At 37.1% G+C, this 14,293-nt stretch overlaps 2 protein-coding genes across 2 annotated transcripts; one reads left to right on the forward strand and one right to left on the reverse strand.

The window, feature by feature from the left end:
• Positions 1 to 1,605: 1,605 nt before the first annotated feature.
• Positions 1,606 to 6,721, forward strand: LOC103956242 (5-methyltetrahydropteroyltriglutamate--homocysteine methyltransferase). The gene is made up of 11 exons (XM_009368209.3): positions 1,606 to 1,763; positions 2,772 to 3,125; positions 3,222 to 3,309; positions 3,802 to 3,929; positions 4,032 to 4,423; positions 4,508 to 4,671; positions 4,878 to 4,958; positions 5,053 to 5,219; positions 5,322 to 5,427; positions 5,515 to 5,967; positions 6,068 to 6,721. The coding sequence occupies exons 2-11, from the start codon at positions 2,776 to 2,778 to the stop codon at positions 6,434 to 6,436; spliced, it is 2,298 nt and encodes a 765-aa protein (XP_009366484.2). The 5' UTR covers positions 1,606 to 1,763; positions 2,772 to 2,775; the 3' UTR covers positions 6,437 to 6,721.
• Positions 6,722 to 7,190: 469 nt separating this feature from the next.
• On the reverse strand, positions 7,191 to 13,836 carry LOC103956241 (nucleolar MIF4G domain-containing protein 1). Its single transcript, XM_009368208.3, is given in 13 exon segments — positions 7,191 to 7,761; positions 8,464 to 8,535; positions 8,537 to 8,587; positions 8,714 to 9,007; positions 9,480 to 9,572; positions 9,574 to 9,582; positions 9,661 to 9,788; positions 10,356 to 10,438; positions 11,003 to 11,088; positions 11,174 to 11,273; positions 12,216 to 13,204; positions 13,341 to 13,420; positions 13,543 to 13,836. Coding segments are annotated over 13 exon segments (2,370 nt in total). The 5' UTR covers positions 13,547 to 13,836; the 3' UTR covers positions 7,191 to 7,380.
• Between the last annotated feature and the right edge of the window lie 457 nt (positions 13,837 to 14,293).

Raw genomic sequence — 14,293 nt, forward strand, 5'->3', positions numbered from 1 at the left:
TTCGCGGTCAAAAATGAGGAGGGCAAAATGTTGGCGTGGCTGACCCTGTCATGATGTTTCAACTTTTTTTTTTTTTTTTGTGTCTGCATTGCACGCTTGATCTAGGCGAGTGAAGCTCATGTGAGGGCTATCGTGGGGCAACGAAAAAAAAAAAAAAAAAGAGTCTCAACTGCTAAGCCACGTGGCGTGAGTTCAACCGTTCGATTTCCAAATATGAGGGATTGAACGTTCCAATATTTTCATAATTTTAAAACTAGAGTTCTTTTTTTTAAAAGAGAGAAAATTAGAAATATCTAAAGAATCTAAACTATTATTTACAAAAATATAAAATTGTTATATATGTTTTCCTATATATACTCAACCATCATTTTCACTTTTGCACCAAAAATCTAACATGTCCGTTAATTATTAAATAACATAATTATGTGTTTAAAAAATATATTTGTGAATAGTAATCGTCATGATAATTGTAAAATGAGTAGAATTGCACAGAGAGAATTACTTTTCTGAGTGAATAGTAATTGCCATTGGGCTGCCCTTGACCTTACCCAACGAGGGAAATTGTTCTAACTTCTAAGACATGTTATTGAGAATAATTTAGTCTTTGTTTGTTACAATATAAGGAAACCAAAATTTTGACTTAACTGAATCTAGATCATTTTCAACCCATGCTTCCCGACTGAACAAATTTCGTTAGTTTTCAAACTACAACAACGTTGTTGTTTTTAATTTACTATGAAGATGTTTAACAACTGTTTCTTTCACCGATTGTGTTATTTAAACCTCGAAAAATATTACACCAACAATCGTTTTTATTACTGATACTCTCTTTCATTTCCAGAACTTAAACAAACAAAGCAAGTTTCCTTCCATTTACAGGCAGGGTTGGAGATGATCTAAGTACGGTATTACTTGATTTTTAAATTTTTATGAGTTAACTCAAAGCAATAGGCTGGCGCTAACAGATAACCACACAAAATAACTCCTCCAACTCCACAGCCTCAAGTCTAATAAAAATTCTCTTCAGATTCCACCCACTGCCCAAACATATTGTGTCGGCCCCACCTGATGCCCTCACCTACCGCGTCGCCCAAAACCCACCATCATCTCACCACCACCACCCACCACCCACAGCCACAACAAGCGCGTCACTCCAAAATAGTTAAAAAAACACCACGGATTTAGTGTCAAATATAAATAAAAGAATTACCATAAATAAATAAAAAAAAGATTATTACCAATTTTTCCATGCATTCCCGCTTACTTGATGATTTTGATTGTTAAGTTTTTCTAAATTATAAATTGTTTAATCCATTTTAATTAATGTTCTTAAAATTTTAGTACTTAACAGAAAAATATGCAAGTGGCTTTTACTACAGTAGTGAAAAAGTTTTGAGCTCTTGCATAACAACGTAAGTTCAAACACCTGTTGATGACTAATCTAACAAAAATTTTGACAAATGAAATCGAAAATATAAGAAGAGAGTAGGTTTTTTTTTTTTTTTTTTTTTGGAGAACAAGAAGAGAGTAGTTTGGCGTTGCCATAACTAAAGAAACTTTCTATAAAATTTAAAATCAGAAAACAAATATAAAAAATAAAAAGAAAAGTTGATAATCCCAGATCTGGCAGTAGATTTTGGCTATAAATACGGCAAGAGGGAAGCATTCGAACTCGCTCCGCTCTCTTCTCTGCTAACAATACTGATAGGGAAGAAGAAGTGAACCCCCAAAGAAAGAACCAGTCTTCTCTATCTCTCCGAAAGGTACGAGTAGCCGTTCTTTCATTTACTCCCTTCTCTTATTCTGTCTCTCTCGTCCAGTATCGCTTTCTCTCTGTGGATTTCCAATTGTTTTGCCATGCCAACGTGATCTAGAACCCTCCTGCTTCCCACCCATTTTGCTGTTTCTTTCCTTTTTCTTTCAAAGATTTGATCTTTTTCTTCTTGTCTTAGGCTGAGATCTGTACTGGTTAGTGTCCATTTCTGTGATTCTGTGGTGGGTTTTGATTAAATTTTGGATTTTTTGGATACCCCTTTGGTTTGATTGAGTTAACGAATTGCTGGCACTTGGATTTTGGGTTGGGGATCTGAGTGTGTTGTTGTGGTGCTTGAATCCCTAGATCTGCTATCGGGTTTTTGGGTTTTGCAGTAGATCACTGTTTCTGAGCGGTTAAGATTTTCTTTAGGAGAAGGCCAAAAAAAATATGGATTTTGTTTAGTGGTTCAGATAAATTCCAGTTCTTTTAAGATTGGATCTAGAAGTGAGAGCATTTCTCTTTGAACCATTTCTAAACTATACTGCGATTTGAAGATGAAATTGCCTGCTTTAAACATTAGATCTATAAGTACGAAGATTTGTGTTTAAGGTCGTGCTTTCTCTGATCTGTGATTGGATTTGATAAAGAAATTTATTCTCTGAGCTTTCTATTGTCTCAAATTTATCTAATTTCTGTTTTGATTTTGTTACACAACTCTAAATAATTACACTTCTGTGAATTTGGGGTGTGTGTGTGTGTGTGTGTTTTTTTTTTTAAACGGGTATAAACTTAATAGTACTTAAATTAAAATGAAGAAGTGTTTTAATTTTGCTTTGTTGAATGATTGGTATGATTGGACTTTAGATCAATGAGTTTTGAGTTTGAATTGTGCAAGTCGAAGTTTCTTGTTATTGGATATCATGGATAAATCTCCGAGCTTTTATGCATAATATGTGTTGTCCTAGTTGTTGATTAAGTCAGCTAAACTTTGTTACATCTTGATCTGATCGAACAGAGAAATGGCGTCTCACATTGTTGGATATCCCCGTATGGGCCCTAAGAGAGAGCTCAAGTTTGCTCTTGAATCTTTCTGGGATGGCAAGAGCAGTGCTGAGGACTTGCAGAAGGTGTCTGCTGATCTCAGATCTTCCATCTGGAAGCAGATGGCCGATGCCGGGATCAAGCACATTCCCAGCAACACCTTCTCATACTACGATCAGGTGCTTGACACCACTGCATTGCTTGGCGCTGTCCCACCAAGATATGGGTGGAACGGCGGTGAGATTGGATTCGATACATACTTCTCCATGGCCAGAGGAAATGCCTCAGTTCCTGCTATGGAAATGACCAAGTGGTTTGATACCAACTAGTAAGTGAACCATCTCTGAGCATTTTGTGGATTTGAAGCTTCCAAGTAGCATAAATTGATAGTTTTATACTAACTTTAACTGATGTATTAAAACAGCCATTTCATTGTCCCTGAGTTGGGCCCTGATGTGAACTTCTCTTATGCTTCTCACAAGGCTGTTGAGGAATACAAGGAGGCTAAGGCGGTATGTATTTGTTTTCATACTCTTTTTAATTTGAGTGTTTGAGTTGGGTGTTAATTAGAACGGTAAAAGGAGAAACTTAATATCTTGGTTGTAGCATTATTTTTTAAGAGTGTTTTACATGCTTAGGGTTGTATGTTTTTGTACTATTGGTTTTGTTCTGTTTTTTGTTTATTCGGTCATAGAATTAAAACTTGAAAGCTACATTTCACCCCATGCCACTTGAGCTAAACTTGTTTGCCATGGTGGTTTTGCTTCACTTTATCTATACACATATCTAAAGGACATCCTACTTAATCGATCCCTCAAATATGATTCAACAATTTTGTTTTTATATATGTATACACACATAGGAGGAGAATCACATGGTGCACACACATGCATATCTGAAAGGGCAATCCTTGCTGGGGGACCCGATTAGAAATGGTGCAACTTATCCTACTTACCATCTTTATTCAAGTTATGTGTTAATGTATATCAATCTCTCTTATGCAGCTTGGAGTGGATACTGTCCCAGTCCTTGTTGGCCCAGTGTCATACTTGTTGCTGTCCAAGCCAGCCAAGGGTGTTGAGAAGACCTTTTCTCTTCTCTCTCTTCTTCCTAAAATTCTTCCTATCTATAAGTAAGATACTTGGGTTTCTTTTTATGTATCGTATATATTTCTTTTTTATTTTGTTAAGTTGAAGTATTCACATTATTGTTCCAACTATGATTGTCTCTTCAGGGAAGTTGTATCTGAGCTTAAGGCAGCTGGAGCTTCATGGATTCAATTTGATGAGCCCACACTTGTTTTGGATCTTGAATCCGACAAGTTGCAAGCATTCACTGGTGCCTACTCTGAACTGGAGTCAGCTCTATCTGGCTTGAATGTTCTTATTGAAACCTACTTTGCTGATGTTCCTGCTGCGGCATTCAAGACCCTCACTAGCTTGAAGGGTGTCACCGCTTATGGTTTTGATTTGGTCCGTGGTACCAAGACCCTGGATTTGATTAAGAGTGAATTCCCCAAGGGAAAGTACCTCTTTGCTGGTGTGGTTGATGGAAGGAACATCTGGGCTAATGATCTTTCTGCCTCTCTAAGCACATTGAAGACCCTTGAAGGCATTGTTGGAAAAGGTATTCAGTTTTTTTTTCTGCAGTTCTTTGTGAAGTAATTTCGTCTTTTAAAACTTGTATATCATTAATTGTTTGTCCTTGCAGATAAACTTGTTGTCTCCACCTCCAGCTCTCTTCTTCACACCGCTGTTGACCTTGTCAATGAGACCAAGCTCGACCACGAAATTAAGTCATGGCTGGCTTTTGCTGCCCAGAAAATTATTGAAGTTAATGCTTTGGCCAAGGCCTTGGCTGGTCACAAGGACGAGGTAAAACCTTTGTTTTTTTTTTTTTTGGGTCTGTTATAGGTCATAGTCATAAAGTTGGAGTAGTGAGCAGTCTAACATGAGCTGCATTTTGGAGTTTGAGTTTGTTCGATTCAGCATTGGTTTCTCACGGTTTGATTAATTTATCTTTTCTTCTTGTGTGGTATTGTAACATGATAAGAACTCACCTTTTCGGTTTTTGTCATCAGGCATTTTTCTCTGCTAATGCCGCTGCCCAGGCTTCAAGGAAGTCCTCCCCAAGGGTGACCAATGAGGCTGTTCAGAAGGCTGTGAGTGCTTCATTTTCCATTCATGTGCCTTTCAAATTGACATGTGGCTAAAATGGTTTTGTACTTTGAGTTGACCATTTCTTTTTCTTCTCAGGCTGCTGCTTTGAAGGGTTCTGACCACCGTCGTGCTACCAATGTTAGTGCTAGACTCGATGCTCAACAGAAGAAGCTTAACCTTCCAATTCTCCCAACCACCACCATTGGATCGTTCCCTCAGACCATTGAACTCAGGAGGGTCCGCCGTGAGTACAAGGCCAAGAAGTGAGTGAAGTTAATTGTTCCTTAGTGTTTTTAAAAAATTGTGAAATTATCACAATTTTATTAATAATGCATGAGTAAACGTGCTGATGGTTCTTTTCACAGGATTTCTGAGGAGGAATATGTCAAGGCCATCAAGGAAGAAATTTATAAGGTTGTTAAACTTCAGGAAGAGCTAGACATTGATGTCCTTGTTCATGGAGAGCCTGAGGTAAGCTTTCATATATAAATGTCTTGTTCATTTTTTCAGTCCTTTATACTTGTTCCTTCAATTCATTATTGGTTATTCTCATTGCAGAGGAACGATATGGTTGAGTACTTCGGAGAGCAATTATCTGGCTTTGCCTTTACCGCCAATGGGTGGGTGCAATCATATGGATCTCGATGTGTGAAGCCACCAATCATCTACGGTGATGTGAGCCGCCCCAAGCCTATGACTGTATTCTGGTCATCTGCTGCTCAGAGCATGACTGCCCGCCCAATGAAGGGTATGCTTACCGGCCCCGTCACTATCCTGAACTGGTCTTTCGTCAGAAATGACCAGCCCAGGTTCGAGACCACCTACCAGATTGCTTTGGCCATCAAGGATGAAGTGGAGGATCTTGAGAAGGCTGGTATCAGTGTTATTCAGATCGATGAGGCTGCTCTGAGAGAGGGATTGCCTCTAAGGAAGTCTGAACATGCTTTCTACTTGGATTGGGCTGTGCATTCCTTCAGGATCACCAACAGTTGTGTCCAGGACACTACCCAGGTATTATTCTGCCTCAATATTCGCGTCAATTCTACTCATTATGTTTATTTTCTATTCTCCTGTGCAATTTTCTTAACTGGTTTTGTTTTAAAACCCGCAGATTCACACTCACATGTGCTACTCCAACTTCAACGACATCATCCACTCAATCATTGACATGGACGCTGATGTGATCACCATTGAGAACTCTCGTTCTGATGAGAAGCTCCTGTCAGTCTTCCGTGAGGGAGTCAAGTACGGTGCTGGAATTGGCCCTGGTGTGTATGACATCCACTCTCCCAGAATACCATCAACCGACGAGATTGCTGACCGGATCAACAAGATGCTTGCAGTGCTGGAGACCAACATCTTGTGGGTGAACCCCGACTGTGGGCTCAAGACCCGCAAGTACACAGAAGTGAAGCCGGCGCTCAGCAACATGGTTGCTGCCGCCAAGCTCCTCCGCACTGAGCTCGCCAGTGCCAAGTGAATCATTTGAGAGGAAGGGAGGGTTGAATCCACACGTTCTATTGCGATCAAATGGATGAGAAATCATGTTTTTATTGGATTAATAACTCTGTGATGATCACATATTTAGTAGGGGTTTTAATGTGCTCTTGAGGGCATTTTATCTTTTGTTTTTGTTTTTTTTTTCACCTTTATATTTTGTATTTTTGAGGCAATGCCTCCTGTTATTTTCAAAGACACCAATCTGATTGGTGTACTTCAGTGGATGATAAATGAAGAAATGGTCATTTTGACCAATTTGTCCAAAGTAAGCGTTCAAGGACTTGTTTGGAAGTGTTTTTAATGATTGAAAGTGTTTTTGAATTTCAAAAACATTAAAATGTTTCTTGCAAGAAGCATGGTTTATGTGCTTTTTATAGAAAGTTGAAGCACTTCAACTACTGTTCAAGGATTCATTTGCATTTTTTACTAAATATTGATTCAAAAAATATTTTAACAAAAAGTGATTTTAGTTATAAAATCTATTCTAAACGAGCTAGTTAGGTAGAATAATATAATCTACTTTTGCAATTAAATCTGAAGATTTTTTTGTAGTAGATTAATTTAGTGTAAGATCATCTTATGGTTAAAAAACAATATAAATGCAAACAATATTTATTCGGTAGCTAACTTTAGTCTAACAATGAAAGATTCTACTATTCTCCGGTGTATATGTACATCGACATTTTTGATCTTGTCGGATTCTTGACCACGGATATAACAGTCGAAAATCCCAGTGTACAGAATACCGAAAGCATACTAGAAAATCTCCAGTGCACAGCCAGCTGGTTTATACTAAACCGATATCTTGCTTTGCAAATTAAATAAATAAATGACCAAACAAAAACAAGAATCTCATCGTATGATTTGCTCATCTAATTTATGGATAAATATAAACTACAAAATTTGTATAGAAAACTAATGAACTCACATCAGAACTCCTTCAACATTACTCAGGGCTTTCTTTGCGAGCTTAAACTTTTCCTTGAGGGCTCTATTGGCTTCCGCAATATATTTGATGAAAAACTCGATCCCATGCCGAAGACTTTCGAGCTCCGGAGAAACAGCTACACGCGTGAATATGTTCCATATGAGGCTGTCAGGATACTCGAAGATGGCCTCGAATAGCATCCGGAAATACATTGTCCTTTTAGCTGTTAGCTGCTTAATGTCGACTAGATCTACCGTCTTCAATACTGCAAGGGAGAGGGTGAAAGAGGCTACCATCTCTGCTACGAATTTTGCAAGGTGCATTGACCCGGTAAGCGGCATTGACTCCAGATCCTTGAAGTGGTCCCAAAGGCAAAACTGCGGAGGAATGGAAAATATTTATGAGATGAAACGTTAAACGAACCAAAAATTGTTGTAATAAAATAAGGAGCAATAGAAAGCTAATATCTAATCTGGATCCTGCATTTCTCATTAAAATCAATCCATCCATGGTTCTGTGGGTGGTGAATGCGGTGAAAATTCTAAAACCATACCATTGAGAATACTGTGGGGAATCAAGAGCATGACACAACTGAAGATATTACAGGAAAGTAAAGGTACAAGATCCAAAATTTGAAAGCAAAATTGATCCCATGCAATATTACTATTAGATAGTTGCAATCAAGGGGTATTTGGATTGGTGTAAGATCTAAGTGGTGGAAGATCCAAGGCATTCACTTGAGTGATTCAAAGCTGGTATAAGGTTTGATATAAGAAAAGAGTTGATTCGCCAACCAGCTTACAGCCTTGAACATGCTTTCCAAGTCACATTGGACAGGGAAGACTACTTGGGGTATTCAATTACAAAATAAATTCCTTTTCAAACGTTAAATGCTTCCAAAAACCCTGAACTCTCCCTCCACACTGGCCCCTTAACAATATGTTTCTCAAGCTCACCCTTGGAAGGTTAATCAACCAGGTCAAGCAACATAAATACCAGACAATAGAATGCAAACCAATCGGTGACATAAGGACCAATTCTAATAAAACGCAAACTTCAAAGGACTTCACAAGAAATACCTGTAAAGTGAACTTGTGATTTTTGTCATGCTCACACAACTTGGAAGCCAGAGTGGTGTAATACTTGTTAAACTACTTTCTCCTGCAAACAGCAGTCCACAAGAACCCTGATGATCTCCCTGTCCTGTAAATGGAACACCAAAAAAATAAATTTTTGATGTGTTACAAAAAAAAAGAAAAATAAATTTTCGAAGACAATAAAAGATGACAGAAAAAAAGTATATAAAATTCCAAATCTGATGACACCAACCTGCTTTCCAGGCAAATCCAATCTTAGAAGCTTCTCAAACGCATCAAGATAATCCTCCGCACTCATAATTATACAAAAGATTGCCCTTCTGGCATCTGTGTTCATTCTCTGTGCAGCAGCAATCTGCAGCATTTTCTGGGTTTCAAGAACCTCTTTGTCTATTGTGTTGGCAACATCTTCGACAGTGTCTGTTGCTGAGGCAATATCCCCAGACAACCACCATTGGCCCTTCTTATTAGAATCAAGAAGTTTGCTCCATTTAAGCCCTCTTATTAAACTGTCTTCTACCTGTAACTGAAAAAAAAAAAAAAATACAAGGATTGTGAGGACAATGAAAGCCAGATGAAATCCACAAAATTGTCACTCGAATGACACAATTATTAACACTGCACTGATCTCTCTCACTAGGACATAGGTTTTCATATCGTGAAGAGCATTAGCACTGCACTACTTCAGGTCATCTTGGCATGCTCATTAAAATCTTTTCATTTTCATTAGGCCAAGGAAATTCATCAACATTAGTCGGAATATAGTTTATCAACTTAAGTGCCTTTCTCTTACCTTTTACTCATCTAACTATAGTAAGCTTTGTATTTATGATAAAAAGACACATGATTGGTTTTACAATTTTAACATTCTTCACGAATAGCCTTGAGGCAATAAAAAAGCAGGTAAGGGAAACTCATGATAGATTTCCACATCCTAATATTTCATTAAGTTGGAATTCAAGAAGCACTGATAAAGAGAATATAAATGAACTGAAGACCTTTTGTAGCCATTTCTTTATCCTAGTATGCTGTGCAGTATCCTCTTTAGGCCTTTTTTTGTTGTTCTTGATGTCCAATATGGTCTCAAGCAGTGAATTCCATCTGCAAGTATCAGAAAAGAATTGTCAGATTTTGATACAAAATTAACTCTTAGAGTAAAGATAAAGATGTCTAACTTACTCTTTTGCCGTTAATATTATCCTGGTTATCTCCACAGGAGGCTTTTAGCTCATTCACTCTATTTTGAACACTTTGAATAAAGTTTTTCATCGCAAGAGGATCATCGGCCCTTATTTTCATTCCACAGCCTGTTCAGTTAATAAGAATTCATGTTAGAAACGATTTGTGATTTCACAAGTCTTAAAGACGTTTTAAACAAATATGAGGTTATTATTCCTTAGCCGAAGCTTGAGCAAACAACTTGACTTGCCCAATCAAAGGAGTTTGCAAAAATACCAAATGAATGGAGACAACAACAAAAAGAAAGAATGGAGATAACATAAGAAATGCAGAACCATTTGATATATGAATGCACGCTTAATATGCATCTTTTGTCAAAATGTTAATAACAAAATGTAACAAATTTTTATTTCGAGGGACAAGAAGTTTTACTATGAAAGGGCTCTTGTTCGGAATGGAGGAGTAAAGATCTGCAGCTTGCAGATGACACCATATTTTTGCTTTCTGGGATGAGCAGAAATTTTATAATTTACTCAGTGCACAAAACAGAAATCTTGTTGTCGGGGTTAAATTTAACATGTCCCAAACTATATTTTTTTTTTTTTTTACAAAGAAAAAAGAAACAAAATGCAAGAGATTATAGAAGCCAGGGCCATGTAAGTAAAAGCATGTGGCAGAAATCCAAAAGTGCTTACTTTGTAAAACTGTCAGTATGGTAGAGACATCAACCTCGGTTAACCGCTTGCTCAAAACAACCAGAAAGTCGTATATCAATTCACTGAAAAGCATCACCAGAAGAACAGAAATTAGAAAAGGGTTGCCATTCGAGGAAATATTGTAGAACATACTCATTGAAAATAAACTTTGAAAAAAAATAATTTAGTAATGAAAGAAAAAATCTTGATGAGGCAGTTTCATAAAAAGATTAGCTTGCAAAATCATTGCAAATTTATTTTTCTTCTTTTTCACTTATCTTAATAAATAACGAAGCATATAATTGTGCTATGCTACATTAGTCTAGGAGAAAAAACAAAAACATTGACAGTTAATCTCTCTGTTCACGTAAGTAGGAGCAACTCTATAGTTGAACTATGATGTAAAAGGTACACTACAAGCATTGATGATAATATCCAGACACACTTATTTTCATTCAAGGGATACATTCGCAAGGTTCAAAGACTGAAAATTAACCTGTCCAAAATTATAATCTCGAATACAGATTCAGAGTGATATATGTTTTGAGTTAAAACTTTCTACATTAATAGCTTTGAACTCCTTCAAATTCAGTTTTTATTTACATTTTCTAAAAATTCAGTTATGCATGAGAATTCAGGTTACCTACCTCGAGCAAACTCCAAATATGCATAAATATGAAAGTAAAAGCGTAACATTTCTCAGCGAAATATTGTCTTCTTTGTGGTACTCGTCCTAAAAACAGAAAAGAAGATGAATCAGTTTAGTCAAAAGCTTTTTGGATAATTGATCATCAGACTTAAAGAAGTTAGTGGCTCACCTCAAAGGTTTTTGCAAGTGATGCCAAAAGGTTTGCACCAAAGTCCATTCCTACTAAACAGGCCATGCCTGCCACAAGAGCAGCAAAAACAGCAGCATATCTTCACAACAAAAACCACATAAACAAGTCAATACACAGATAAGTTGAAACACTAAAACTTAAAACTAAAAGTAAGGATTAGCTTTATATCCAATTATTGTGAGACTAATGAAATCAAAACTTAGGGAACAAACTTTTTCAAATTTGCAAGGATTAGTATATCATGCCCAGAACAATGGACAGCTTGAATCTGCATGACTTTGGATATGTGCAACTCTAAAAGCTCCAATGAATGAAATAATATTTACTGTCCCCCTAAATATAAATTCTGTGCTATATCAAATTTATTCCCATGTTACGCAAAAGGGCAAAGGAAAACAAACGGATTCTACTAAGATTTTATCTGCTAAACTACTTTGAACGGTAGAAGAGGTTTCAACAAAAATGAGAAATACTCATAACCTACAAACAAGAATAGAGCAATACCTGTTTACAAATACAGGAGTAAAGAAAATATTTCAGGGATACCAAAAAGTTGAAATTTTATTTGTTTATCTGTCTTTCATTTTATTCGCTCCACAGAAAAAAGCCAGTAACCAAAGTCCTACACTATAGTAACCATATTGTTCTCCCAAAAATTTCTGCAACCTATACTAACCATAGGTCCAAAAACAAATTTTTGATTTCGTTTTATTTTTATTTTTTTTTACAAGTGCTCTTGTTGTCAGCATGGGAAAAGACACAGAGATCAACTGAAGCCCTTATATACAATAAAAGACATACACAAAATCTATTTTAATGACAAAAAAAAAATTTACTTAAAGCCCGATGAATAGAAGACTTAAAGAGAACACGTTGGTAAAAGAAGATCTTTATATTGCTGCTAAACAAAACCAATCTCAAGCCAAAAGGTGGAACTACAATTCTCCATGAAGCAAGTTAAACTATACTAGTATGATAGTATCATACTTTGATTAGTAAAGAAGAAAAACTAAAACTTAACTGTTCATTCCCACGAGGACCACCAGCACAAGATGATATAACCTCCTCACTGAACATCTGAGAAGCAATGGCACGAGGAATGGAACGAAAAATAGCTGATAGGTCTCCTGTAATAGATTCCACATTAGATTCAGACAACCTATTCAGAAGACCTCTTACGCGTCTACGAATCTGACTATGCTCTTCTGGCTCATTCCCTGCACAAGATCTTAAGTGAGGAGCTACATACTTTTGAGGAGCAACATATTTTTCAGGCGCCTTCATGGGAACCTTTTCTGATGCCATCTCTGCACCACATGACTCCATTTGCTTAGATACATCAACTGTCATGTCACCTTCATTGGCTTCTTCAGATTCCTCTAGCACCTTTCTCTTCTTATTTCTCTTCCTCAATGATTTCTTGGAAGGAAAATCTTCAATTTCCACCTCTGCACCATCAGTTACTGCCTCCTCTGGAACTCCTCTAGAAGGTAGCTCACCTTCTAGCCTGTCCTCCAATGACTTATCTTTCTTACGTTTCTTGCGTGAATCGCTATTCTTAGATTTTTTGACAGGTAATGCATCAGCATAGATCGTTTCTTCTGTGCCAAATGAATCAACAGGTACGATCCCTTCAAACAACACATTAAGGCCAAAATCCTCCCCCTTCAATTTCCCATCCTTCACTTTGAGTTTCTTTGCAAGTCTCCTTTCTAATTCCAAATCCTCCTGAGCCCCAATCCTATCCATTTCAAGATACTTTTCAAAATTCGTTTTCGGGGTTCTCTTAGATACCTTTTCTCTTTTAACCGCCTTTGAGGCCTTATGATCAGCTCGTTTCAGAAACTCTGCTTTCGCTTCAACTTTCTCTTCCGCTGTATTAGATTGAAACCTAGTCTCATTTCGCTCAGAATTAACTCTTTTCGCAGTCAGACCAACAGAATTTTTCTTCTTCTCTACATTTTTCGATTTCAAATCCCCGACATTGGCTTTACCAAGCTTTTGAATATTCTGTTAAATTCATATATATCAAAAACATCACCAAATCCATATATTCCTCAAGGCTTCAAATTTCAAACCATATGAAGAAAAAAAAAAAAAGACAATTATTTGTGTCAAATAAAATTAAAAATTGAAGACTTGATACCTTATGTCGACTCCACGACTCATGTTTGCTTGCTTTCTTCGCCAACCGAGCTTCCTTTCGCTCCTCTCGTCTCGATTGCACTGTTAGATTAGATATCTGCATCAATTAACTCTCTTTTTTCTCTCCATCTTCCCCAAATTATCAAACCCTAATCGAAGGACATAGATGAAAAAGCAAGAAAATTGATAGAGAATAAACTTACCCATGATGAAAGACAGCAGGAAGAAGAAGAAGCGGACAGAAAACTGACGGTAGCTACCGTGGGCAGAGAAGATAGGGCGGGAAGCGTCGAATGAAAAAGTAGTGGAGTGAGGGAGAGTGAGAGAGGGGAGATGGCGGCTGGTAAACAGAAAGTTCGACGGCGTTGGATGGCGGGGATAACTGGCGGCGGTCCGATAGGTACGTTCAGGAATCAGGATTTAGGGTTTACCGCTTTTGTTCACTGATGTGTCACACGTGTGGCGCCCACAACACTTCCTCTTTGTTTTTGTTAAGAACATGATGCGTGGAGAGATCACGAAATTTGAACTTACTCCCTTATAAGATTAGAGATTTAGATGTTTTAGTAACCAATAACGAAATGGAGAGCCCAGCTGTGTAGGTAAGAATTTATCATATTTTTCGCAGCATTAGAGAAACCTAACATTTATCTTTTATTAATTAAAATTGATAATTTAGAATTACTATTTCAATTCTAGTAGAAGACGAGTTTGATATTAATTTACTAAGACAATTTTATTATCTGTTTTAGTTTTAATTCTTTCCTTTTAAGTGTAAATATATAATTGTATAAAAAAACATAAGTACATACTGCACAATTGCTTGGAATTTGCAGAATTCGTTTGACGTGAACTAATTCGGCAGTTGAATTTGTATCATCAGACGAGATTAATCAGTGAAGGATCCTCATAGAATTAATCCGGAGAGAATGTGCATCCCTTATTGGGTAGGGG

This window comes from the organism of the source record quoted next, unplaced genomic scaffold, assembly GCF_019419815.1.
Source record: "Pyrus x bretschneideri cultivar Hongxiangsu unplaced genomic scaffold, Pyrus_bretschneideri_v1 Contig47, whole genome shotgun sequence".
NCBI classification, from domain to species: Eukaryota; Viridiplantae; Streptophyta; class Magnoliopsida; order Rosales; family Rosaceae; genus Pyrus; species Pyrus x bretschneideri.